This window comes from Sciurus carolinensis, chromosome 3 (assembly GCF_902686445.1).
Source record: "Sciurus carolinensis chromosome 3, mSciCar1.2, whole genome shotgun sequence".
NCBI lineage: Eukaryota > Metazoa > Chordata > Mammalia > Rodentia > Sciuridae > Sciurus > Sciurus carolinensis.
In genome coordinates, this window is record NC_062215.1 from 6,605,358 (window position 1) to 6,632,442 (window position 27,085).

Genomic DNA, 27,085 nt, shown 5'->3' on the forward strand with positions numbered 1-27,085 from the left:
CCTGTTATTATTAGTTTAATTTTACAAGAATTCAGAAAACAGAAGCCCGTGACTGTCCCTCGGGGCCTCTGGGGTGGCTGGCTGGGGTGTGGCCATGCCTGGGGAGCTGCTGGGAAAGACAGATCTTGTCTCCCCAGTTTGCTGCAGACTAAGGAGGGTGGAAAGGGAGGAGGCCCAGCACTTGCAGTTGTCAAAAGAAGACAAATTGGGGGCAACCTGAGAGAAGCTTCCAGGGCCAGACCTGAAGGTGGTGCACAGTCTAAGGTGGTCCTGGGTGGGCTCAGGTGGCTGAGTGGGGTGTGTCAGTGCAGGGAGGAGCCCTGATCCTTTCCTCCCCAGTGGGCGTTGCTCAGGACTCAGTTCCAGTGCGGGCTGGTGACTTGTAGGGTGGGGTGGGGCCCAGTGTGTCCCCGCCAATGATACTTCCAGGGAGCTTCTCACTTGGAGGACCGGGCAGTGCGGCAAGGAGGGCAAGGCAGGGGCCGACCTAGGTCGGCACTTCCTCTCCTTCCACCTCTTCCTCCGAGCCGCCCTCTCTCTCCTCCACATCGTACACGTCGGAACTTTTCCTCTGCTGAAGGAAAAACAGAACTGTTGGGGAGGGGCCAGCTTTCTCCCTGCTCAGACGTGAGCCCCATGAGGCCAGAGGCAGCCGGCTGCCTGAAGCCCAGCTAGCCCTGGAGCCCACGGTGCCAGCTCTGCACTGGCGAGTGCCCCGTGGGTGCTCAGGGCTGGAAGGGCAAGGGAGGTGGACAGGGCCTCATGACTCTGACAGTCCTGCTTCTGCTGTTGGCAGGCTGGGTGACCTGGGGCCAGCTCCTGCTGGGGTTTCACCTGCAACGTGCTGACAACTTGCAGGGCTGACCTAGGATTGGAGATAACGGTGGAGGGAGCCGTCACAGACAGGACAGCCGCAGGCCTGGGGAAATCTGGGCCGACTGCAGACTAGGAGAGAGGAGGAGCCTCAGGCCTTCTGAGGCTCAGCTTCCACGTTCCGTTCAAGTTATTGTGAGGAGCACATCTTAGGGATTAGGGCACGAAGCGTGGGCCTGTTGGCCACATCGCACTGTAAAAGGAAGCCAAGATCACCTTTGCCTTCTGCAGGGCTGGACAGGCCAGGGGTGGTGGGTGGGAGAAGCTTCAGGCCAAAGACCCAGGACCCCTGCCTTGCCTCTGCCACAGATGGACGAGCTCTGTACCCTGCCTGCTTCACTCAGTGCTAGAACAAGCGGCCCCTATCCAAGGACCTCCAGATGCCAAACGCCCCGCACAAGTTCCTTAGTGCCAGCGGGAGGGGCCAGGAGGGACGTTCCCCGGTGCTCCCCTCCCTCCTCCAACTCCACCAGCCACCAGGAACTGTCCCTGCGGCTCATCCAGCTTCATGGGGGGACAGTCCCAGGGGCCTGCAGTCACACAGGGCCTGAACTGGGAAGGGCCCACACCTGCTCAATGTCCTGCTGTCACTGTCTTCAAATGCTAAACGCCTTTTAAACAAGCCCCCACCCCCGTTTCCATTTTGGGTGAGTGCACGGGTGTGTGGATCCTAGCAAGGCTGACTTGGCCCTTTCCCCGACATGGTGAGCTCTGGCTCCTTCCCATCTCGACACCTTATCTGTGGGCCCCTAAGGACAAGTCACAGGCAGACAAGATCTTTTTTCTTCCTTGAAGAAGAGAGCCTGGAAGGACTAAATACTCCCCACCTCCCAGCACTGGGGATGCAACCTGGGGCTTCACACGTGCCAGGCAAGTGCTCTACCTCAGAGTCACACCCCAGCCCTTTTTATTGCTGAATTGCTCAATTGCCGATGTTGGCCTTGAACTTGAGCCTCTCCTGTCTCAGCTTCGAGAGTCGCTGGGAGCACAGGCGTGCACCACCGCCCGCAGCTCATCCTCCTAGCCCAGGAGATACAGCTAGGAAGTGCCTCAGAGTCAGCCAGGGGAGAAGAGTTATCACAAAATCACTCCTGACACCAGGCGGGGATGCCCTCCCGGGGCCTCGGGGCACTCGCTCCTCTGACAGCTGGCTGTGCCCAGGGCCCTCCTGCACTGGGATGCTATGCATATCCAGATGCGCCTGGGTGATGGGAGGCTGGGGCACACCCTGCCCTCAAGGAGCCCCAAGTCTGTTGGGAACACAGTTCCCCAGTGGGGAGCCAGCAATTCCTCCTCGTTGCCAGATGGACAAGGGAAGGTCCAGCCCGGAGTCCACTGGCTTGAGGTCACCCAGGGAGTCTGTGAGCAGGCAGGACAGGCCCCCGCTCCTTCCCAGCACCCCGCCGGCCCCGCTGAGGCCCCTACCTGCTTTGGCTTCTTCTCCATGGCCTCCGCCTCCTTCTTCTTGAGTTCCTGGAAGATGACGCTGAAGAACTCCTCCTCGGCCTTGGCGACCAGACCCTCCAGGTCCACCACCAGCTCCTCCTCCCGCTGGTCCTCGTCTTTGCCCTCTGCCTTGCCCTTCTCCTTCAGTCGCATCTCTCGGTGCCTGGCCTCCAGGATCTTCTCCCGCCGGGTCTCCCGCTCAAATATCTGAGGCACACGGGAAAGAGGCCAGTGGGAAGGGGGTGGACCGCCAGGGATGCCGGCACCGGGCCCCGCTGGGCTTCTATCGAGCTGTCCTCACTCTGCTCCAAGCAGGACACAGAGGTCTGCACGCAGGGCCAGCGTCAAGGAAGGAGAGCCAGACGCTGGTGCCAGAAGGCTGGCACGGGGAAACCAGGGTGTTCAATCCCCAGGAGCGCCAAGCACAGAGACCACAGGGTGGAGGAGGCCTTGGGGGTTAAGCAGCATGGCGGCCCTGGGGCCAGAGGAGGGCCAGCGCAGCGGTGAGGCTCCAGGCTCAGGCAGAGCCAGGAGGCTCTCCCAGGGGCACTGGGGGCTTTCAACCCCACGGGGAGCCCCATGCTGCTGGGGAGTGCGCCCCAGGGCTGCCCAGGGAGCGGTGCCTCAGCCCCTCCCCGAAGCAGGTCCCTTCTGTCTGGCGTCTCTGTTGACACCTGCTAAGCCTGCGTTGGAACTGCTCTGCTGCCAAAAAAATACAGATGAATTATATTGTTTGCGGCTAGACAAATGGACCCAGTGCAATCACTTTGGTTAACGGCTAAAAGCTGAAGCCTGGGAGGTAAAGAAACCTTCCCACGTGGTGAGCTGTGCTCAAGCACCGGCAGGAGGACCCTATCGCCACCGTTCACAGAACTCACCCCAGAGGTGCCCGGCACTTACGGAAGAAGCTATGTTCCTCTCGTTCCTCTGGAGGGTGGAGAGCCCGCTGGAGACTTCTAGCAGGGTGGTGGTCCCCAGCTGGGAGCCACAGGCAATGAGACATCCAGTGTCCTGCACCCGGAGGCAGCAGAGGGCCTCGTCACAGACCTGTTGGGGAGCCAGTGGGCGGGGGGAGGAGCAAAGTCACAATTGTCTGATCATCTGACCCCTGGGGAGACCTAGACCCTCAGCCCTGTTCAAACACCCTCGGTGACACCCCTCTACAGGGTGAAGTTCAGACTCAAGAGACTCTACGTCAGGACCCTGGGCCTGACCGCGAACTGTGGAGTGCGCCTGTAATTCCAGCGACCCTGGAGGCTGAGGCAGGAGGATCGCAAGCTCAAGGGCAGCCTCAGAACTTAGCCAGTCCCTGTCTCAGAACGAAAAACAAATAGGGCCAGGGATGTGGCTCAGCGGCAAAGCACCCCCGGGTCAGTCTCCACTACCAAAAAAAGGCCCTTAGCCTCCAGCCCATTAACCCCGGGTCCTGAAGCACATGGCCTCCCAGCCCAGGCCAGCAGGTCTCAGCCGCAGCTGGGCTGATGTGGGCTCAGGCCGGAAGTGGCAGCTGCCAGGAGCCCACGTCCAGGGTCTGAAGAGATTGGCCTGGGGAAGGAGAGGCCAGGTGTCTGCTTTCTTTTATGCTTTAATTTCCTCTGGGTGATTCTGCCATGCCACCAGGTTTAATGTCCCCCAGGTCCATGCCACCAGGTTTAATGTCCCCCAGGTCCCTAACTGGGTAGGAGCACATGCCCCCCCAAGGCAAGGGTCGCAGCCAGCCAGTGTGACTCGCCCTGCGAGGCCCACCCAGAGAGCCCGGCCACACTCAGACACTGCCCACACCAAACTCACTAGCACCCTGGGGGGCTCTGCTCATGGGGGGCCTGGATGCACAGGGAGGGGGTGCGCCTGACCTTCAGGCTGAGGGCGGGGTCACACTGCTTGAACACAAAGTCCCAGATGTCCAGGGTTCCGTCCATCTTGGTGGTGAAGAACACAGCCGGCCTGATGGGGCTCCAGGCGCCATCCGTGAGGTAAGCCATGTGGTACCTGGGGAGCCAGCACCGAGGGTCGGGGACCGTGGTGGGGAGGGACAGAGCGCCCACTGAGCCACAGCTCTGCTCTCCTAGATGCTCCAGGGTCTTAGAGTCTTGCTGGGCAGGAAGTTCTTCCTCGTGTCTGACTTCTAGCCGTGCCAGCCTCACCCACCCTGGGCACACAGGCCGCTCTTCACAGGGCTCCAGGTTAGTCGTTCCCATGAGCTGGGCACTGGCATCTCCCCTCAGCAGCATGCTGCTGGGCTGGGGCCAGACCCGGGGCACACAGAGGCAGCAGGAGGGAGGACGTACCCGGGGAAGTTCCTAACTGATGCCGGCAGTTACGCTTCCTACTTGGCTCAGTCTGGATTTGCTAAAGTTTGCTCAGTGAACAGGGAACATTTTAAAACACACACACACAGACACACACACACACGCACACACACACACACACACGCACGTGGGCACGCTCATGGTGGAGACTTGGAATTTTCCATCACGCTCCTTCTCCCTTCCTCCAGGGTGGTACAGTCACAGCTGGGCCTGTTGCGGCCACACCAGGGACTACATTTCCCAGCCTCCTTTGCAACTCAGTGTGTGGCCAGTGAGGCCACCGGAGGGAAAATGGTCAAGACAAAAGAACTTCTGCAGATGTTTGACAGATACATAGTTTTTAGTGTAAGCACATCCCAAATATCAGTATTGAAAATATTAGTCATTGCTTTTATTTTTTTCCCCTGAAATTCAAATTTAACTGGGAATCCTGTACTTTGTGTGGTAGTTGTAGGGATTGAACCCAGGGGCGCTCTACCACTGAGCTACATCCCCGTCCTTTTCCTTTTTGGATTTTGAGACAGCATCTCACTAAGTTGCTGAGTCCAGCCTCGAACTTGCGACCCTCCTGCCTCAGCCTCCCGGGAAGCCTCTACTCTTATTTGCTAAATTTTACCGATGGCCACGGAGGCTCTGGGCTGGCTTCCTCCGTCCCCTCCCCTCCCCTCCCCTGCATTCCTCCCCGTCCCAGCCTCCTGGGGGCTTACTTGGTCCACATGATGGACGACTCCCGGCTGTCCTCTGACCAGATGCGGGCTGTCCAGTCCCCTACGGTCAGGAAGTTCTTTGGGTAGAAGGGGTTTCTCTGGAGGGCGTAGATGGGGCCATGGTGGCCTGAGAAGGTACACACGATCTTCTCCGCTGGGGTCTTGGCCTTGCGGTTGCAGGAGATGACTATACCCTGCTCAGTGCCCACCATGAACTTGGTTGGCTGTGGAGGGGGTGACAGAGGGGAAGGGGCGGTGGGACAGGGTGGCATGGCCAGCAGGCTGCCCAGGGGCTCTGCAGGTGCTCACAGGACTCTCGGGTGCATCTGCTCAGCCTGAGACCCACCCAGCTCTTCTGTCCCCACTATTCCCAGTCTTGGGAACCTGCTCAAGGACCCCAGGCTTAATGAGTCCCTCCCTGACGTTCTGGTCCCCGGAGGTCACCACTAGCCCCTTCAAGGAGCATTGCTGTGTCCATTAAGCATTTGCCACCAGGATCCTGAAAGTGTACAGATAAACAAGGCCCAGAGCAGGACGCGGTGCCAACCCATCCCTGGGGAGGCAGGCAGAGCCTTATCAGACACGGCGACATGAGCCTAGCATCGTCCTGGTTAGACGTCCCTGAGGACTGGGGCAGGTGGTCCCCCACACTGGGAAAGCTGCCTGGCAGCCGGTGATGCGCCTGTCCCCTCTGTCTTGAGCTCCTCGTGGGGAGCGTGACACTTACGGGCGCCTCCCTCTCTGTGCGGGGGCCCCGTCTTGCCAGGCCCGGGCGCTGTGATCTCTCAGGGCTGAACTCAGAGCGCTGCGCTCTGGTGGGGGTGGGGACGCTGGGGAGCCAAGAGACGGCGCCCAGCGTCCTCAGGAGGAAGCAGAGCCGGACCCTCACTTCTCCCCGCTGTCCCCTTCCCCTGTGTGGATGGGGCCTCCCAACGGCCCTGCAGTGGGATCTGCGTGTGCACCTGCCACCCTGCGATCACAGGAAGGCCAGAGCGTGGAGTCGGTCGGGAAGCCAGGCGGGAGAGCTGGTCCACGCCAAGGCCCTTAGCAGGAGGGGCTGCAGCGTCGTCCCAGTGGGCTCCTTGGCCCCCGCCACCGAGCAGTAGCCAGCGTCTGCACACACGGCGAGCTGCTGCCTCAGGGCCTTTGCTGCCTCAGGGCCTTTGCTGCCACTGCCCCCGCGGCTTGGAGCACTCTCTCCGCGGTCATCCGCTTGGGCGATTCTTGCTCCCACCTGTGCAAGCAGGACTCCGGATGGCTCCTCTCACAGACCCCGCAGTCTGGCCCCAGGCTCCAGACCGCCTGTCCTGCTCTCTGCTTTGCTCAGAGGCCGCGGCACCTTCCAGCACAGGTATTTTATTTCTTCGTTGTCTGTCTGTCCCACAACAGAAAGTCACACGGCTTGAGGGCAGAGTCACTTTGGAATGGTGCCTGGTGTGAGCAGGGGCTTGAAAGGTCTTTGTTGAGCAATTGAGTGAGCCCCCACCCTCCCCTGGCAGCTCCCCACAACCCGGCCCTCTGGCAGAGAACAGCAGGGCCTTGTCAACAGCAGCTCAGGAGGTGCCACAGCCCTTCCAAAAGTCCTTTCAAAACCGGTGACAGTGCACACCTGTGTTCCTAGAAGAATGAGCCACACTACCCAGGAGATGGGAGCAACCTGAGCATCCACAGACGGAGGAGTGAATGAAAAAAATGGGGTCCACCCACAAAACAGAGTATTACTCAGCCCTGAAGAGGAGGGGGATTCTGGCACCTGCTACAGCTTGGATGGACCCTGAGGACATTGTGTAAAGTGAAAATAACACATGTTTTATGATCCCATTCACAGAACATCCCTAGCACATTCAGTTCCACAGAGATGGAAAGTAGGCTGGTCGACAGGGAGGTGGGATGCTCTTTTTCACTGAGTGAGCAGTTTGAGATTTTGTGCTTATTTTTTGTTTGTTCTGGTTTTGATACTAGGGACCAAACCCAGGGAAATTCTACCACTGAACCACACTCCCAGCCCTTTTCGTTATTATTTTTTTTGAGACAGGGCCTCACTAAGTTGCTTAGGCTGGCCTTGAACTTGTGATCCTCCTGTCTGAGCCTCCCAGGTCACTGAGATCACAGGCGTGCACCACTGTGCCTAGCGGGAGTTTCGGTTTTGCAAGATGAAAAAAGTCACAGAGAAGGCAGGTGGCGATGGTCGCCCCACAACATGAACACGCTGCATGCTGCCTTATACCCCGAAGGGGTAAAGACAGGCCATTTTATGGATTTTGAAAACCACATTAAAAATACACACACAGACTGGGGATGTGGCTCAGGGGTAGAGCGCTTGCCTAGCTTGCACAAGGCCTTGGGTTCTGTCCCCAGCACAAAAAAGAAGGGAAAAAAAGAAGAGGAAGAAGAAAAAACCCACACAGGTGAACTGAGCAGAGCTGAGAGGCCCCGGGAAGTCCCTAGGTGTGGAAAGCCGTGGCACCGATGACGACCTAGGCTCACGCCTGAGGCAGCTTGGGGGTCCAGCACAGTGCCCACTCGGTAAGGGGCAGGCGTGGAGCTCAGGACTGGCCCTGGTGCTCATCACCTCCAGCGTGCGCCTGAGCCCTCTGACCCGCCCTGCCTGCCTCCAGTGCTCCCTCCTCTATGCCAGGGCCCGGGTCAGGAGCCAGCCCAGCCAAGAGCCGCGTGACAAGTCCTGGTCTCGTCCGGGGTGTGCTCAGCTGCTGCTTGCAGAAACTTCCCTCCGCTGACGCATCCCAAGCATGGCTAAATTTTCCTTTTTTCTTTAGGGTTCCTTTTCAGTTACTGTTTATGTATTTGTGTATTTTCAGGACCGAGGATGGAGCCCGGCGCCTCACGCCTGCGAGGGAAGCCCTGGGCCGCTGGCTGCCCCCCAGCCCACTCCTCGCTGTTAACCAGGCCTGGGCCCTGGTTTTCAAAGGGGTCTCCTCTCATCTCACTTCTCTCTCCACCGCTTCTCCTTCTTCCCCACGCGAAGGAAAGCGATCACACCAACACCCCCGGCGAGGCAGGGGAAATCTGGGCTTTGGTCCTGGCCAGACCTCTTGCCATAGAACAGGGCGCTTCAGGAATCCTGTGCTGTTGAAGATCACCTGTTCCCCGGGGCCACCCTGCGATGGGTGGCTCAGCGGGCATGGGAATGGGCCCTTCCCCAGGAGCTCTGCTGCCCCCTGCTGGAGCATGCTTGTTGAGACCACTCCAGTGCAGCCAGGGTCCTGGGTCACGGGCCTTTGACACGCTAGTGTTGGCCTGTCTAGGCCCCCGCCAGGGGAAGTTGGGGAAGGGGAGCAAGAAAAACTCACCAAAGTCGACTCGAACTCCAGGGAGATGGCACCCAGGGCGTTTTCCAGGAGCTCCTTCCTGCTGATGTCCATGACCACCACCTCGGTGGGCTCGCTGATCTTGCGGATGTCCCACCACATGACCTGGCAGCAAGCGGGCGTGACTTTGAGACCTCGAGGTCCCATCGGTGGCTCTTGCCCCGCCTCCCTCAGCTGAGGGTAATAAAGTGCCCTTGGCGAATGGCTGCGGAGGGCGCGGGTCCCCAGCCTGGCAGATCATCGGGGTCACCAGCAGGCTGCGTAAAATCCAGGAGCCAGGGCCTGGCCCCAGCCTTACTGAACCAAAACCGTCAGCTGCGGGCCCAGGAATCCGCAATCTTCAAGGCTCCCCAGGCCACAGCGAGATCTAGCGGCAGGGAACTCCCACGGGAACTCTGACCCTCTCCCTGCGCAGTAATCTAGGTTCGAAGACTCTCTGTGCTCTACTTCTTCTGGTAGGAGCAGCACAAAAAATCTACTTAAATCTCCCAAAGACTCGGGAGCCGAGGCAGGAAGATCACAGGTTCAAAGCCAGCCGTGGCAACTTAGTGAGACCCTGTCTCAAAGTACAAAAACTAAAAACAAAAAGGGCTGGAGATGTGGCTCAGTGGTAAAGTACCCCTGAGTTCAATCCCACAGTACAAAACAAAAAACGCTTAAATAGACAATGACACCCCCGAGTCGTGCGGTCCCTAGCAGGCATGGGGCAGTGCTTCTGGAAATACAAAATGTCTTTCCCTAGCAGGCGTGGGGCAGTGCTTCTGGAAATACAAAATGTCTTTGAGATACACTGAATGAAATTATCACACATGGGACAGGGTGTAAAGCATGCAAAAAGACCAGAGAAGAGAGGCGTGTGCTTGCTTGAAAGATACGCAGAATGTCTCAGGTGGGCACAGGAAACCAGACCCCGGGGAGGGCTGGCGGGTTGTGGGCAGGGGCGGAGGAAGGCGTCCCACTGTCTGACTTTGCATCTTTGGGATCCTGCTCCATGTGCATGTGTTACCCACTGTGCAATTTAGAAATAAAATGTACAATGAAAGGTTCTGCAGGCCCTTGGGTGGGAAGCAGGGCCCCGTGCCGGCCTCCTCCTCTCCCTGGGGCCTGGCCAGCGATACCTGTCCATCCGTGGATGCTGAAAAGCACTCAGTGCCCGTCTTCGACTGCAGCCAGATGGAGCCATACACAGGGTCGCGGTGGCTGAACTCGATGGTGGACAGCTCTGCCACCAGGCTGCCCTTCCGCGTGTCCCAGCAGGCTGGTGGGGCAGGGGAGGAGACACGGGGTGAAAAGAGGCCCCAGCTCTTCCTTTCTGGTGCCAGGAGCCGCCAGGGAGGGAGGCTGCTTCTCTGGGTTTGACGGTATGTAGATTTTGGGATTGGGACCAGGCTCAGACCAGCTAAGTCTCCTACTAGCCTGCACAAAGCCTCCCGAAGGACTCCCAGGTACAAGCTTCCTTCTCCGGGGTGCTCTGTGGGGCACTGAGCCCATTCCTGGGGAATGGGCCAGGCTTGGTCCACAGGAGGGCAGGGCCTGGTGGCAAGAAGAGCCAGGCTGTGATTGCTCCTGCAGAGAAACTGGCTGGTCAGGGAAGGCCTCCGGGGGGAGGTGGCAGGGAGGCTGGGGTGACCCTGGGATGGAGTGAGGGAGGCCAAGGGGAAGAGCCCGAGGAGAGGCCCCAGGAGGCTGAGCTTCCTGCTGCTCCCCCTTTCATCCTCCGCCCCTTTGCTGCCTCCTGGAGAGACTCTCGGAGGAGCTTGACCATCTGCTCTTCCTGCTCTGCCAAGAAACACGTGGAGCTGATCTGCTTTCTGTCCCGATCGATTCTGTTTTCATTTCCCAGGGGCGTGCAAGAGGGCCCCCCTCCGCTTACTCAGAGCCTTTCCAGGAAACTGCTTTGTAGAACAACCAAAGTACTTGGTTCATGAGTTCTGACTTAATAGCCCCCTAAGTCCAAGGCTTTTGCCCCTGGACTGACCTGGACCCACCAGAAATGGGTAATGTATGGGTAATGTGTTTTCCTTTCTCTCTCTCTCGCTCTCTCTTTCTGTAGTGGGGATTGAACCCAGGGGTGCTCTACCACTGAGCTACATTTCCAGTCTTTTTTATCTTATTCTGAGACAGGGTCTCACTAAGTGGCCGGGGCTGGCCTTGAACTTGTGATCCCTGTCTCGGCCTCCTGAGTCACTGGGACCACAGGCGTGTGCTGCTGTGCACTTTCTTGGCTAAGCTTGCTCTGCTTGGGCAAAGCAGTGCTCAAGGGTGGGTCCACGGGTCCCACATGTCCCCACTGAGACCTCCTTCTTACAGCGACAAGGCTCCAGAGCCCAGGCTGCTCCGAGCTGGCAGGAGGCGCCCCTGAAGGGGGTCGTGACTAACGAGTGAAGCAGACTCCTGACTAGGTCATGTCGCGAGGTCCTGCTTCGCTCTTAGAGCTCTGTCACCCAGATGATTTGGCAGGGAGATTTATGGGCGTCTGTATCACAGCCTGAGAGTTTCCCCAGGGACGGGGCAGGTCTGAGAGGGAAATGGGGCCTCAGGAGGCCCAGGGCAGCCTGGCCACAGCCTCTAGGGGGGACAGTCTTAGCCTTTCCTCCTATTTCTGAGAGCAGCTCATGAAGCGGGAGGATGGGGAACCCCTCTATGCCCAAGGTCAAGACTGGCCCGGGTGGTGTTGTGGGGGTGGAGGGCAGGCAGGGACATTTGGAGCCGAACGTGGCAGGTTTCTTCTGATCTTAGTAGCGATTCATTCCCTCTCCCCGCAATCTGTTTTCCAGGTGTGTCGTCAGCAAACACAGCAGAGTAAGGACTTCCAAAATTCTTCCAAAGTCGCAACATGAAAACTGACAAAAATGGTCAAAACCAACTTTCTCAGAACTCTGGAGTCAGCTGAAGGCGTGCAGCATTCTGAGAGTGTATTCAAGGAATGCTCTTTCAGACTCTTGCCCAGGGAACTGTCAGCTTTTGGCCTATCTGGTGGTTCCCTGGAGGATTCCTCTTGCAGAGTGTCTGCATCTGACTTGACTCAGAGTTTGCTCAGGGCAGAAAAGTCTTTTCCTTGGGGCATAAATGCAGGCAGCTGGTGAACAGGGCAGCTTCCCCAGGCTGTGGGTAACAGGTGGGGTAAACAGCAGGTTTTAAAGAAGAAGTTGGATCAGGAGCTGCCCACAGGGCCTTGGAAAGCTCGGACACATTGCTGGACATCTAGAGGCCACCGGCATGGGCTGGCTGTGTGCTGGACTGTGGCCAGGCCACACTCAGGAAGAAGCATGCACAGAATACTGCCCTTGACGTTGGGTAGAAGAGAGTCTTCTCAAGCACACACGGAATGTTCTCCAGGAGAGGCAGCAGAGTGGCCATACAAGTCTCCATCAAAGCTGAAAAGGCTGAAATCATGTACAGTCTTTTCTGACCAAAATGGAATGAAAGTAGAAATCCATAGCTGGAGGAAAACTAGAAAATCCCAAGCAGGTGGAAACACACACACACACACACTCCTAAACACCACGGAGTCAAACAGGAAAGGAAGAGGGGAACCCAGAATGTTGTGGGTCAAGCATGAGAACACTAAGACCAGGATGTAGGGATGCAGCTAAAGCAGAGCCCAGAGGGAAATTCACAGCTGCGGAGGCCAACATGTAAGAAGCAAAGCAAACAAACACAAAAACAAGGCCAGGGCTGTAACTCGGTGGCTGAGTGTTTTTGCCTAGCGAGGGCAAGAAGGAAGTCATAAAGATTGGAGTGGAGAAAATCAATAAAATCAAAAGTTTTTTTTGTTTTTTTTTTGGCACCGGGGATTGACGGTAGGAGTGCATAACCGCTGAGCAACACCCTCAGCCCTTTTGATATATTTTATTTAGAGACAGGGTCTTGCTGAGTTGCTTTGGGCTTCACTAAGCTGCCGAGGCTGGCTTTGAACTTGTGATCCTCCTGCTTCAGCCTCCCAAGGTGCTGGAATCACAGGTGTGCGCCAACGCGCCCAGCCAAAAGTCAGTTCTCGGAAAGAAAACGAAACTGACAAATCTAGACCAGGGAAGAAAAGGGAAGGTGCAATTGACTAAAAGCAGGAATGACAGAGGGCTGTGACCGCTGTCCTTGCAGAAATGGAAACGACTGTGTGGTTGCCGCGCACAGTCAGGAGCCTACCAAGCAGAGGCCAGGGAAGAAATGGTGAAGTCCCTCCAAAGACAGACTGCTGAAACAGATTCAAGGGGAAACAGAAAATGGGAAGGGACCCGTAACATATGGATAGAACTAGGAATTCTAAAGCAGCCAAATAAAGGGAAACCCAGGGTTGGTGGCTCCCCCGGTGAATTGTACCAAACACTGAAACAATCAGTACTAATTCTTCACAAGCTCCTCCAAAAGACAGAAGAGGAAGGGTTTCCCAACTCCTTCCACAAGGCCGGGAGCCACCGCCCCGCGGACCCCCTGGTTCCTCTCCCTCGACGGGCTTCACAGGGGTCTCGCCGTCCCTCTATGGGTGGCCCCAGACACAAGTTCCTTGGCTTGACTTGAACTTCAGCTTCTAAGATTTTTTACTTTGAGCCAAGGTCAGACGTACTCAAGTGGACTAGAGCTGGCTGGCCAGTATCTGGGGTGGCCAGCTGCAGGAAGTGCCCACCCACTTGGTCTTCCAGGACGAGCCCAGGCAGGCGTGTGGGCTCTGGCCCCGCAGCACCATGCCAGGCTGCTGGCTGAACGCGGGGCCCTCCTTACCTATCTGGCCATTGTAGCAGCCGCCCAGGAGCACGTGGGAATCTTTGGGGTTGTACTCCAAGGTGACCAGCGGGGAAGGAGGCTTCAGGGCGATTTCAGGCCTGTTGGGGTTTTCTATAAAGCAAGGGGGAAAAAATGATCCCACCAGGCCTGGACCGAAAAGGACAGGGTCAGCCGTTTAAGCCCTTTCCCTGAGGAGGGTGGGCAGGAGGAAGCCCGTCAGACGCCCCCCATCTTTCTCTGGGTTGCTTCCTCTGGCCTCTGTGGCCTAAAATCTTAGCTACTGGCTCTATCTGGGGGGACTGGGCCTGGGGCGTGGATGTGGTGTTTAATTCCAGTTCTAGTCCATTTCTCATATTTGGTGTGAAACAAGGCTTTAAGCCTAAGGCTTGTACATCAAGTCAACGCTCTGCAAACTCCTTCGAATCAGGCCTGTGGCGGGGGCGATGCTGGAGTCCACGCCGGGGTCACTGCCAGAGCTTGGTGAGCTGCTCGGGTCAGCTCCAGGCAGCGCCTACGCACTTACTGTAACGAGGAGGATAAATGGGAGCCTGGGGTGCTACTCCCCGCCAGCCCTCGTCCCCGCCGTGAGGTAATGGTCGGGGTCCCAGCAAAGTGGGGTCAGGCCCCAGGGCCCTCCACTTCCCTTTGGGCTCCTTTCCAGTCTGCTGGGCATCTTTCCCACGGGCTCTCTAGGGACCAACCATTGGAATCCCCTGGGGTCTGGTCATTATTTGTTTTTTTTTTTTTTTTTTTCAGTCCTAGGGATTGGACCTGGCTGGGGTGCTCTATCACGGAGATACCTCCCCAGCCCTTTTTAAAATTCTCTGTTGAGACAGGGTCTCACTAAGTTGCCCAGGCTGGCATTGAACTTGCCATCCTCCTGCCTCAGCCTCCCGAGTCGCTGGATTACAGGCACGCGCCATGGTGCCCTGGCTGGGGTCTGGTTTTAAGGTCCCAGATTAAGAATCTGGACTTTGGAGCTGGAGGTCAGCTCAGTGTAGAGGGCTTGCCTAGTGTGTGTGACTGCTGGAGGGAAAAAAAGACAAAAACAAAAACACCCTGGAGTTTCCTGCCTCTGATTTGGCTTTGTGCTTGAAGCCAGGCAGGGAAGGGAAGGGAGTGCTTTCCTCCTGTCAGGCCCCCTCCCCTCCCCTGCCGGAGCTGGCCTCAGCCCCTCAGCCTCCCTGGCCAGCAAGAGGCCTCTGCTTCTCACCCAGTTCCCAGATGTATGACTCGTGGCTCATGCCTGCAGGCGCCCGCTGAAAATTCAGGCAAGAATAGGCCACTGCCAACTTCCGGTTGCCATCGGGGTGCCAGGAGACGTGTGTGGCCGTCCGCTTGATGTCCTGTGGGTCCCTTTGGGGAGAGCAAGGGGGGCAGAAGGCTGGAGGGTGGGGCTCCTCCAGGTTCTAGTAATTCTAGTACAACTTGATTTATTTTTTTCTTTAAAAAATACTCAAATATATCTAAGGAACCACCTTCACTGCAGAAAATCTATTTTAAAAACAAAGTGGAAGGGGAGGGAGGAGGGGAGGGAGGAGGGGAGGGAGGAGGGGAGGGAAAGGGGAAATACTGGGGAATGATATAAGCCAAATTATATTGTTATTTTAATTATATTGTTATTCTGTGCCTGTACAAATGCATAACAATGAATCTCACCATTATGTATAATTACAATGCACCAATAAAAAATGGAAAGAATAAATCAAAACCAAGTTGACAAGACTCCCATAAATGGAAAACCAGTCTCACCAACTATAAATAGAAGGTAATAATAAAAACCAAGACAATGGAAACAAATAAAACATGAAATTCCAGTTTAACACTTTGCTGGCTGCAAGTTTGGCCAGGGCCTGATCTTCCCTTACGATTAGAATCAAAAGGGGTCAGGAAGTCCAGCCATCTCACACCTCCGTGTCGGCTCAGATGAGTCAGAAACTTCCATCCACACAAAACCCTGCATATGGATGTTTACGGCAGCTTCATTCAAATTGCCAAGACGTGAAAGCAACCAAAATGTCCTTGGACGGCTGTGTGGGTAAATGGTAGTGTACCCAGACAACAGGATAGCATTCGGCACTAAAAGGAGGTGAGCCGTCAAGACCTGAAAAGACCGTGGAACTTAGATGCTTGTCACTAAGCAGATGCCTATTGCCGAAGTGAATGATCCCAACTCTAAGACATTCTGGAAAGGGCAAACTATGGAGGGATAGAAGATGAGTGGTTGCCAGGGGCTCCGGGCGAGGGAGGGAGGAGCAGCCAGGCGTGGGGGATTCTGAGGGCAGGGGACTATGCGGTACCACACTGTAATGATGGATACCTGTCACTATACATCACCCCAACCCACGAGCAGCCTCAGGAACGACCCCGAGGGAAACTTCAGACTCTGAGCGACAGGGATGTGCCTGTCCACGCAGGTCCAACTGGTGGGCAGTGTGCTCAGGGTGGGAGGTGGGGAGGGGCATGTGAGAACTCTTGGTACTTACTTCTCAATTTAGTTATGAGCTTAAAGCTTTTCAACCTGAAGTCTGGAGGTCTGGACTCGGGGTATAGCCCAGTGGCAGGGCTTTGCATGCCTGAAGTCCTGGGACAATGTCTAGTGCACCCTCTAGTTCCAGTGGTCCCTATGAGGGGTCAGAGCCCAGCAGGGCTTGGAGGGGGGGGCATCAGGAAAGGCCCTCCTGGGCTGCCGTACATCCCTGGTTATAGCCATTGGCCCTGCTCTGCACCCCACAAGTCAGCACTGGATCAGAAAAGGGTCCTTCCCAGTTGTGCTGGGACAGGGTCAGGTACTTCCTAGGATGCTTGGTCAGTTGTGGTGGCAAAACGAATCCCCCAAGTTGGCACCAGAGGCCAGTCACCTCCAAATGCCTATCATCCCTGTAATCTGCATCACCCAGACCAGACCTGACCCCTGCCCAGGGTCCTCAGAGATGCCTTGGCCTGCACGGCTGGGGACCCGTCCGCCCTTCCCCTCCTCCGCTACCATCTCCCTCCTGCTTCCCTCACCACCACAAATGTGGCCCCATCTGCACCTCCTTTCACCGAGTCTTCAAGGCTGGGATGTCCTGGTCCTTGCCCCACTCCCTTCCCCAAGCTCTCCTTCCTTATCCTACGAATGTGCCCCGAGGTCCTGTGTTAAGTCAGAGTTATCCTCTTAGGGCTGCGGTAACCAGGTTCCACAACTAGGTACCAAATTTTGTTTGTTTGGTTTGTTTGCTTTTGTACATTTGTCTTGTTTTGCAGTGTGGGAGTGGGGACCCAGGGCCTTGTATATGCTGGGCAAGTGCTCTGCCACTGAGCCACGCCCCTGGCCTTAGGTGTCTTTAACAATAGAAATTTACTCTCTTCCAGTTCTGGAGGCCAGAAGTCCAGAGTCACAGGCATTGCCTGCATGTGAGTATACGCACATCCTTGTCCATAGATGCAGACATGCGTACATATGAGTATATCCATGCACACGTACACGTGCATTTCTAAGCAGGAGTTAGCACTCTCAGCCAGGTGCAGTGGCCACACCTGTGATCCCAGCAATTCAGGGGCTGAGGCAGGAGGATTCCAAGTTGAGGACCAGACTCCCCAACTTAGCACACCCTGTCTCAAAATTAAAAAAAATAAAAACAGCTGGCAAGTAGCTCAAAGGTAGAGTGCTTGCCTATCAGGCGTGTGGCCCTGGGTTCAATTCCCAGTACCAAAAAAATTAATAAACACAGTCTCCCCATACTATTCCACTGCTTGATTTGGTCTGATTTTCACATAACCCGTCTTGGAAAGGGGTCCATCTTGGCACGGAAGGAGTTGCCCCATTCCTTCGCCACCCCTGATATTCCACTGTGTAGCTGAACCAGGACTGCGGGGACCAGGCCCCTGCTGCTGGGCTTGGCTTGTTCCCGCTCTGGTCAGCACACACCTGCTGCAGTAAAGATCTGCATGCAAGTGACCACACACACCCTGCCGTCCTCTGAGCTTATCCCCAGGTCCACATCGTGTGCCCAACGACACCACTGGATCCCTGAGGTTTGCGCCTGGTGCTGCCCCGCACTGTGGGAGCTGAGCCCTCCATGCCCAGCTCACAGCTTGCAGAAAGCCTGGCCAGCGCACATACCCGCAGGGCAGGACCACTTCCTGCTGGGCACCTTCTTGCTCTGCCGCTTGTTGAGCCTGGGCACAGAGAGCATCGTGACCACAGCCTGGAATGATGAGTATGGAGGAGTCCCCTTGGGAGGTGACAGGTTGGCCAGAAGCCAGCCTCGCTAGGGGGTTACCTGAAGACATTAATGGTTTTAGCCGAAGGGGCCTCTTCGGTCACCTCCACCTCTTCCTCGTCATCGAAATACTCCTGGTAGATATCGATGGCATTGTTCTGCTTGATGCAATGCTCCATGATCTGAGGGGACAGAGTGGGACTGATCAGCAGTAGAAAGGGCCCTTCCACTGGGGGGTTGGCACAGAGGAACGAGGAGGATCGGTGGCCTTTTCTTGTTCTTTAGCCGGTGCATTTTCTGTCTTTGTTTCTTTTTCTTTTTTTCTTTTCTGCAGTGCTGGGGATGGAACCCAGGGCCCTGCACAGGCCAGGCTAGTGCTCTCCCACTGAGCTCCGCCCCTCAAGCATTTTCAATTGGCTTTTGAGGTGTATTAATATCGCTTTCTGCGTACAAAGCACTGGGTGCATATACGGCACATAGACAGATACACCATTTACCTATGGCATTAAAATTTCATGGAGGGAGGAGGGGACTAGAAAAATGTCTAAAAATGCTCTTGGGAAGGAACAATGATGAAAAAAAAAGTTGAAAAATGTTGCTCTAGTCAAACAATTTAATCAGTCCTATATATATGGCCCCCATCTCCTGCTTCCTGTCCTGCAGACACCAGGACAAGCGGTCCCTGCCACCATTCCAGACATCTAGCAAGGGAGAGCCCAAGCCCATCGACCACCTCCAGTCCCTTCAGTGGGAAACAAAGTCCCTCCTTCAGGGCAAAACTTCAGGTCCCCACTTCTCTTACAGTGCTTCTTCCTTTCTGTGACATGGCAACGTCTTTGTGTTTGACTTTGACCTCTCCAGGGGACTGCAAATTCTTTGGGGAAGATCATTTTTGCGATCTCCACTGAGCCTGGCAGAGACTTAAAGCTGGTTCCAAATTTGTTGGGTGCACTAATACCTCTATTGGGGTCCACTTTGCCCAGGGGGGTTTCCCACTTTTTAGGCTCCTCCTAAAACCAGCTCAGTTATGGGCCTGTGTGGTCAGCAGCTGGTCTCCTTCCCCACAGTAGCCACGTGAACCCAGGGCAGGCACAGCTGGGGTGTGGCACCCCAGGGAACGGGGGCGATGGGTGAGGCGCCACGTCTGGAGCCGGAAGCCTTACCGAGCCAAGCTGCATGATAGCATTAATGTAGTTCTCGTCCTTCTCTACTTTTTTCCGGAAGCGGATTGTCTGCTCCAGCTCCAGGGGATTCACGTCCTTGGGCCAGCCGCCCTCTACGTGGTTAACCCCTCGGGTCTCCATCTCAAACCGCTCCGTGTTCGCCTAGACAGAGTGCCTTGGTGAGACGTCCATCTCTGGGTACCCATTCAGCCACTGCTTCTGTAAACCAGGATCTCTGAGACGGCCCTATGAGGTGCCCTGGCCAAAGCCACAAAGTAAGGCACCTTCTGGTGCTCAGGTGACCTTGCAGTGCCACCCTGTGGAGGAAGCTACTTTGCAGGTCAGGGCAAATGCAGTTCAGAGATCACCTGAACCTAGTGGGCCCCGGGAGCCCACCTACCTGTTCTGCAAGATTCAGAAGGAAAAAAGAAGTATATAATTACATCCCACCCTACCAGTAACAAAGTCACAGACTTTGAAACACTAAACACAACTCAGAGCTGGGACCTGCTCTGAGCCCCTCTGGAGCTGGGGGAAGTTTTACCTGTTGAATTTGCTTCTTGGCTCCAGCCCACTTTTCCCCATTTAAAAAAAAATTGTGGTGAAATGCACATAACATGACACTTACCATCTTAATCATTTTGAAGTGTGCAGTTCCCTGGCCTTACCATTCACAGTGCCATGCAGCCATCGACCCAAAGGGAAGCCTGTGCCCCTGAGCAGTCACTCGCAGCTCCTTTCCACGGTTAAGCTGGCTCTCCCAAGAGTGAGACGTCTTGCCAGGGCGGGGCTCTGGCAGGAGCCTGCGCATGGAGGCCAGCATGGCTGCCATCTTGCTGGAGGCTGTGCCATGGTCCCCAAGATAGCCTTCAGGCCATGAAGTTAATTCATCTAAACCGTGAGTCATTGGGGCCACTCACGTGATCATGGAATGTGTTCCAGTCAAATCGAGTGACTCGCTCATTTGATTTGGGGCCTGACCTGGGTTATCTCGGTAGTTCTTGACCCAATCAGGGGCTGATCACCAGGCTCACATGGACAGGGAGCTCTCTGGGCCTCCAAAGGGCAAAAGGGCATGACCATCGCCCTCAGTGCTCTTATCTCAGAGCCTGCCCTCCCTACCAGAACTTCCTGAGGGGCACTTCTTTTTCTAAGATGGGCTTTGCCTGTAGATATGAATCCCCGCTCCAAAGAAAACCCTCTTCCAGAAGTACCAAATGCTCAAAGTGACTCTAGAAAGAGTCTCAGGTGAGGCCAGAGCCCCTGGGAGAAAACATCTTGATTGACACTCACCTGGTCCAGGGGACGGTTGCTGCTGCGTCTTTTCCTGAGCCTGGCACTGTGGTGGGTCTTGGGTGACTCCCCCTCACACTCCCAAGGCCCACACTGGTCCTTACCGTAACTGGATTCCAGGTGGACAGGACACCCAGGACCCCTGACCTGCTCTTTCTGTACACCTTGCCCAACCGCATCTTCACTGACCTGGATCCTTGGGGCAGGGACCCACCTCATGCTCCGACATGCTGGTGGAGCACTGGATGCCGGTGTCCACTGGGTTCCGCTCCACGAACTGCAAGGCCAGCTCGGGGTTGGGGGAAATGTCGATGTTCAGCTCGGCCTGGCGGTCTGAGAAGTTGCACTGCTTGCCAAACTCGCTGCGCTTCTTCACGTACACGTAGACGATCTCCATGGTGCCTGGGGCTGCGGGGGATGGGGCAGAAGGGAAAGGGTCAGGGGCTCCCTTGGCCACCGCCCCTGCCTGGGTCTCATGGGGCTGCTTCAGGTTCCCTTCTGGCTCATGGGTGGGGTGGGGGGAATCTTGGGGTCTGCCCGGTGTCCAGAAGCTGCATCTGTTGCTGTAGCTGCACTGGGGAAGGAACCCCAGGGCCCCACACGTGATAGACAAGCAGTCTATCACTGAGCCACGTCCCCAGCCCTTTTTGTTTTGAGAAAGAATCTCGCTAAGTTGCCCAGGCTGGCTTCAAATTTGGGATCCTCCTGCCTCAGCCTCACCAGTATCTGGGATTATGGTGTGGCCACTGTATCTGGCATGCACCTAAGGGGTCAGCATATGCTAAGCGTAAATGATCTTGTTCAGTTCTTGCAAATACCCTCTGAGGCGGGCAAGAAAACCATCATTTGACTTGAAGGAATTTGATACTCAGAAGGACACTGAGCGACTGGCCCAGCATCAATCACACAGCTAGTAAGTGGTAGGGCTGGTCTGCCGGACTCCCAAGCTCTGACCAGCCACTGACGTCGTTTCTCCTGAACCAATATGTTTATTGGGAGGCAGGAAGAAATGCTGATGGCGGTTATGTTGGGCTAAATTGCCTGCCGCGCTCTGGATCTGAACCATATAGCACATGATTTGAGAGCCCTGGGTCCCTTCTGGAAGCCTCTACCCTACTGTCCACTCCCCATCCAATTGTGGAAAAGGCTTGTCCATGCCAGAGTTCTCGGATGCCAGGCTCCGCCCCCCACGGCTCTCTGAGCCCCACTGGGAATCTCTTCCCTCTGCACCACGCCAGCCGGGCAGAGCTGAGAGTCACCTGAGAATGAACAGAGCCAGGTGGCTTCCTGGGCAGAGACAGCTAGCCCTCAGGAACCCCTCTGATTTGCACAACTGGCCATGAAAAGTGAGAACGGGAAAGCAGCTGGGCAGGGCCCTGACCTCGGGTCCTGGTCCTGCCTTCCCCAGCCGCATGACCTCGGCTGGGTTGGTGGAATGAAGCACTCAGCAGTTACAAAGCTGGGGTTCAAAGGCCAGGAAGGGCTCCTCGCTGATTGGAGGGCTTCCATTCGAAACTTGGTCCCCACAAACTGCCCTTCACTCAATCCAAAAGAGACCTTGACCCCTCTTGCCTCATCCCACCCAGAGATTCTCAGTGACTTAGGTGGCTGGCCATCTGGTAAGGCCTGTCTGTGACATTATGCTGTGGACTTTGGCAGGGCTGTTCAGTAGCTGGTCACCCTAACTCTCAGGAGTTGGGCCTTTGGTATGGAATTCCTAAGGGCTTAGCTCCTGGAGGCAGAGAGCCCTGGAAAAAAGCTGTTGAATGAGTGCTCACAGTAGTTTGGGAAAGATAAACTGTGCAAATTTGCTGTGGCAGGACTTAGGACCCAAGGCCTTTTGGAACCCGATAAATTAGGCTTTGGCCTATGAGCAGGTGTGGCTGCCTTTGAACAAAATAGGGACCTGGTGGGAAAATGGAGGGCGTATCGCCTACATATCCAAACTCAGGAAAGAGAGGAAGCTGAGTTGACAGCAGAAATGCTGGAGCAGTGATCCACTGACCACACAACTGTCACGGAGGGATGTGGAACCTTCATCCAAGATGCTCAGAAACACTCAGAATGACTCCTATGTTTAAAAAATCGAATCATATAGATGTTTCTGCAAAGCACAACTTTTATGACTGCCAAACTGTATGCTTTATCTTTGTTCTAATTATAGTTCCCATTACTTCATCCAATAATGCAAGAAACACTTATTAAAACCTATCATGAAAAAAAAAAACAAACAAAAAAATAAAACATTATATATTTAAGTATTAAAAAAAAAATCTACCGTGAGTAATCAAGACAATGTGGCCCTGGCACAAGGACAGACACGCAGAGGGGTGAAGTGGGACTGAAAGTTCGGAAATACACCTTCACCATTAGGGTCGACCCACCTCTGACGAAGGTGCCGAGGCAGCACAACTGAAGGATTGTGTTTTTGGCAAATGGTTCTGGGACAACTGGACATTCCCAAACCAAAGAGTGACCATAGCCAGGCACAGTGGTGCATGCCTATAATCCCAGCCATTTGGGAGGCTGAGACAGAAGGATTGCAGATTATAAGCCAGGCTGGGCAACTTAGTGAGGCCCTGCCTCAAGATAAAATAAAAAGGACTGCGGATGTAGCTCAGTGGCAAAGCACCATGGGGTTCATTCCCCAGGACCAAAAAAAAAAAAAAAAAAAAAAATGAGAGAGGGAGAGAGACCATAGATCCCTACCTCCCATCATACACAAACAAAAATTCAAAATGGACTGCAAAAGACAACATCACAGAAAACAAAAAAGAGGGGCTGGGGATGTAGCTCAGAGGTCAAGTTTTTGCCTAACATGTGCAAGATCCTGGCTTTGATCCCCCGAAAACACACACACACACACACACACACAAACACACACGAAAGAAAGAAAGAAAGGAAAAAAAACAGAAACAAATTTGGAAACACAAGCCACAGACTTGGAAAAAAATATTTCCAAATCATATATCTGATTAAGGACTTGTATCCAGAATATATGAAGACCCACCAGGTCTGGGCAACCTCATTGCACGTCCACCACAGCCTATGAAATAGCCATCATGCTTTCTACTCTACAGGTGCAGAAAGTGAGCCTCAGAATGTAGACCCCTGTCCAAGGTCCCTGTCCTTAAAGACAGCCAGAACCAGGATCTGAGTGCATTTGGTACTTGATCTTGGCTACACATTTAGAATACCTACAAGGTTTTATAAAGTTACATGCTGAGGTCAAACCCCAGCCCAACTAAATCAGAATCTCTCATTGATATTTTAAAAAATTCTCCAGGTAATTCCAAAGTGCAATCAACTTTGAAAACCACCCATTTAAAGTAAAGACTTCATTTTTCAGCCAGAATTTCTCAAATGGGATGCTCATTAATAACAGGGGAGTCCCAAGCCCCCTCCTACAAGTGCTGACCTGGGCCCCCCAGGTGGGATCTAGCAATTCCCGTTTTCTACAATCACCCCAGATGAAGGTTGTAACTAGACAAGGGCTGCAAGAAACCTGTCCAGTGGGCCTGGTTGCTGTCCCCTCAGATGCATGACCAAGAGCTGAGCGATGATCTAGAAGCAGGTGCCAGGGCTGGACTCTGCCAGGAGCAGCTGAGAGAGGGCAGGACAGGAAGAGGGTAAGAGAGTTAACCCCTAAGTCTCTTTGTTCCACATAAATTGCTCCTTAGAGGCAGCTCCACCCCAAGCCACTCCCACCCCAGAACAGCCCAACTCAACCAGCAGCAGAAAGTAGTTTGGAAACTCTCTCGGGTAGAGGCAGTGGCCGGAGGGCAGGGCACCTGGACAGATGTATTCTACAAGGACAAAGAAGGGGCCTTGGGAAAAGAATGTGAATTCCATTAAATTCTCCCCTCTGCCACCACACTGAGAAACACCTGTTCCTTCTAGACAGAGCCACTGGGCCCAGGCAATTAGGGGCTGCTTCCCTCTCCCTCCTCTCTCTCTCTCTTTCCCTCTCTCCTTTGAAAGACAATTAAGACAATTGTCATGAGCCAGCCGGCTCCTAGGGGACACAGGAGGCTTAAGAGAAGGAGGAAAGTCCAGGAAGACACAAACAGACTCTTCAGCCCAGATCAGATTTTTAACAGCTTTGCCTTCCTTCTTGGTGTTTCCTAAGGCCAAGTCCTGAGCAAAAACAGAGGCATTGTCTTGTGCCTGGAGGCAGACAGAGGGGACATTTAAAGGCTGGCTGGTGATGGTGACGGGAAGACAGCTCATTCAAAGACCCAGCACAGGCTCTTTTCTCACCAGCGAGCAGAGCATTGACATGAATAGTGGGGCCGGTCAGGGGGTCTCAGGAGCCTCCCCTCCCTTGGGAGACAAGTGCCGTCCTGGGCTTCCCCAAGTAGGGCCTGAGCAGGGCTGCCTGCTAGGGGCGCAGACAGGGTGGGAGCCGCTTGGGAGTTGCGGGGAGGCTGCCCTTGCGGTGGGAACCAAGAGACCCAGAAGCACGCAGAACACCACAGTGTGACTCAGACACAGGACACACAGAGCCTGGACACTCGGGCTGGACCACAAACGCAAGCCCCCCACGTCCTGGTGGAAGGAGTCAGACTGGAACCTTCAAACCTTTGGTGAAGGTTTGGAATGAACCTTTTGTGTCAGACCGGAAACAAAACTCATCCCACGCATGGAGAACGAGCACAGCGATTCCAGGACAGAAAGTGCTGCCCACACTGGGCGGAGGCCGAGGAAGCGGCAAGTGGGGGTGCCAGTGCAGGAGCTGGCAGGAGGCAAGCGGCAGGGCCCCCGCTGGAACTCCAGGTGCGACAAGGACAGGGAAGCATTCTCCTCTTCTTCTTGGTCCCTGGGACTGTGTGGCAGAGGAATGCAGGAGGAGGCTTCTCGTGTCCTTGGGCAACTTCTGGAGTTCTGGGATCTTAAGGGTCTTACTGGACCTTTAAAAGGGTGGAGCTCAGCCAGGCACGGTGGTGCACACCTGTAATCCCAGTGGCTCAGGAGGACTGTGAGTTCAAAGCCAGCCTCAGCAAGTTAGTGGGGCCCTGAGCAACTCAGCGAGGCCCTGTCTCTAAATAAGATACAGGGAAAAAAGAAAAAAGAAGGCTGGGAATGTAGGTCCGTGGTTAAGCACCCTTGGTCCAATCCTCAGTACCAAAAACCAGACAGAGCTCCCTGGCATTCTCCCTGTCTTCCCCACAGGGTGACACCAAGCATAGCGGCCCCCACCAGGAAGGTGGAGAATGAGGCAGGGAGGGGTGGGAGGAGGTCCCAGAACTGCAGAGTGACCAGGGCTGAGCATCTGCTCCCCCGACCCGCAACACTGGAGGGAGACAGTGGACTTGTCACCCCCTCCCCAGGGGCCCAACACTCACGCTGTCACCTGCCGTGTGCGACCGTGACGCCAACCCCCCATCAGGGCTCTCTATAGAGCTCTGCCCCCCATCCCTCCTCTTCTAAGCAAATTAGCGAGACCCTGTCTCAATATAAAAAATAAAAAGGTCTGGGGATGTGGCTCAGTGACTAAGAGCCCTTGGGTTCAGTCCTTGGTAAGAAAAAAAAAAAAAAAAAAGAAAGAAAGAAAGAAGGGATTTGCGAGGGGGAAATGCAGGGTCTGAAAGCCAGCAGAAGGCGGGCTTGGGTTAGCTCAGGGGCAGAGCGCTCGCCTGGCATGTGTGAGGCCCTGGGTTCCACCCGCAGTGTGCCTTCAAGAGAACTTGAACTTGTTGCAAGGAGAAACTGCCCAGCCTTTGGAGAAAGTAACCGACAGTGTGACGTTCATCATGACATCTAATGGGCACATAAAGCCAGCTCCTGGGCTGAGGGTCAGATGAAAGGATTCATTTAAAATCCCTGCCACCTTGCCGGGCATGGTGGCACATGCCTGTAATCCCAGTGGCTCAGGAGGCTGAGGCAGGAGGTTTGCAAATTGAAAGCCAGTCTCAGCAACTTGACGAGACCCCGTCGCAAAATAAAATTTTTTAAAAAAGGGCTGGGGATGTGGCTCAGTGGTTAAGCACTCCTGAGTCCACAGCTGCTCCCCCCTCAAAAGTCCGCCACCTAGAAGGTGCCATACCATTGCATACTATTGATTTCCTTCCTTCTATCCTTATTAGAAAGTATGTATATATACACACAGGAGATTGAACCAGGGGTGCTCTACCACTTAATTTCATACCCAGCTCTTTTTACTTATTTATCTTTTTATTTTGAGATAGGGTCTTCCTTAGTTGTCCAAGCTGGGTCTGGAGCTTGGGATGCTCCTGCCTCAGCCTCGGGAGCAGCGGGGATTACAGGTGGCTCCTGCCTGGCCAGAAAGCGCCCTCTTTCAGGCCACCCTCCCCAAGGCGGTGTTTTCCCACCGTCCAGCTATAAACCCTTTAGTGGCCTCCCACCCCCTCCAAGACACAGAGCGTTCAGGACCCGGTGGCGCAGGGTTGCAGGACGCAGTATGTTCAGAAGTTGCAGATCCTGTGACTGGGGGATACCCATGTGGCGGAGTCACTAGGAGCACTGGTCCTGGGTCCACCACAGGCTGAACGATCCCAGAAGCCCGCCGTGAGGAATTTTTGCATGGTGGGGGATTATTACCCTGGGGGGCTCTCTCCTTCCCCCTCCACTCTCCTCTTCAGGTGCAGCGTCCTCCCGGCGCAGCCCCTTATCCTGGGTGGACTCCTCCCGCCGCTGGGCTCCACCGCCGACAGGGAAACGCTGATCCGGCTACTCAAACGGCTCCGCTGCAGCTGAGTTTACCGGTTGCCTAGCAACCCCAAGGGGGAGGGCGGGACGCGGGCGGCGCGGGAAGCGACCCCGGGCACGTGACTCCCGCACGTGGCGTCGGAAGCACAGCCTGGCCCTCCTCTCCTGGGGGTCGGGGGTCAGGGAGCAAAGGTGGCCACGTCAGTGAACTGCAGTAGTGGGAGTAAACGTTTGCAGGGGGCTTTGCAGTGGCGCCCGTCCACGTCGGTCAGCAAGGTCTGAGAAAACCAGGAACAGTAGTGCTTGGGAAGCCCTGAGCCCTGGCTGGTGGGAGGCCTCGTGGTTTGCTCCTGATCTTGGCAGGCCATT

The 27,085-nt window shown here is 55.2% G+C and overlaps 1 protein-coding gene across 3 annotated transcripts; it reads right to left on the minus strand.

The window, feature by feature from the left end:
* Nucleotides 1–26,748, minus strand: Dnai2 (dynein axonemal intermediate chain 2). 3 transcript variants are annotated; one of them, XM_047547781.1, is made up of 13 exons: nucleotides 26,609–26,748; nucleotides 20,262–20,455; nucleotides 18,755–18,916; nucleotides 17,652–17,773; nucleotides 14,600–14,742; nucleotides 13,384–13,497; nucleotides 9,783–9,922; nucleotides 8,647–8,769; nucleotides 5,336–5,559; nucleotides 4,173–4,308; nucleotides 3,220–3,366; nucleotides 2,299–2,526; nucleotides 1–571 (listed from the first exon to the last, which is right to left on the minus strand). In XM_047547781.1, the coding sequence occupies exons 2-13, from the start codon at nucleotides 20,442–20,444 to the stop codon at nucleotides 488–490; spliced, it is 1,806 nt and encodes a 601-aa protein (XP_047403737.1). In that variant the 5' UTR covers nucleotides 20,445–20,455; nucleotides 26,609–26,748; the 3' UTR covers nucleotides 1–487. The 3 variants fall into 3 exon arrangements, with proteins under 3 accessions (XP_047403737.1, XP_047403736.1, XP_047403738.1); XM_047547780.1 differs by having other exon boundaries at nucleotides 1–574; XM_047547782.1 differs by lacking the exons at nucleotides 20,262–20,455; nucleotides 26,609–26,748 and adding an exon at nucleotides 19,383–20,097 and having other exon boundaries at nucleotides 1–574.
* Between the last annotated feature and the right edge of the window lie 337 nt (nucleotides 26,749–27,085).

Excerpts from the sequence above, each read along its gene's own strand:
- Dnai2 (XM_047547780.1), bottom strand. The coding sequence starts at position 20,444 with ATGGAGATCGTCTACGTGTACGTGAAGAAGCGCAGCGAGTTTGGCAAG. Across the intron at positions 17,774-18,754 it reads CTATCATGCAGCTTGGCTCG|ATCATGGAGCATTGCATCAA; the intron begins GTAAGGCTTCCG and ends CTGTCCCCTCAG. Across the intron at positions 14,743-17,651 it reads AAAACCATTAATGTCTTCAG|GGACCCACAGGACATCAAGC; the intron begins GTAACCCCCTAG and ends CTCTCCCCAAAG.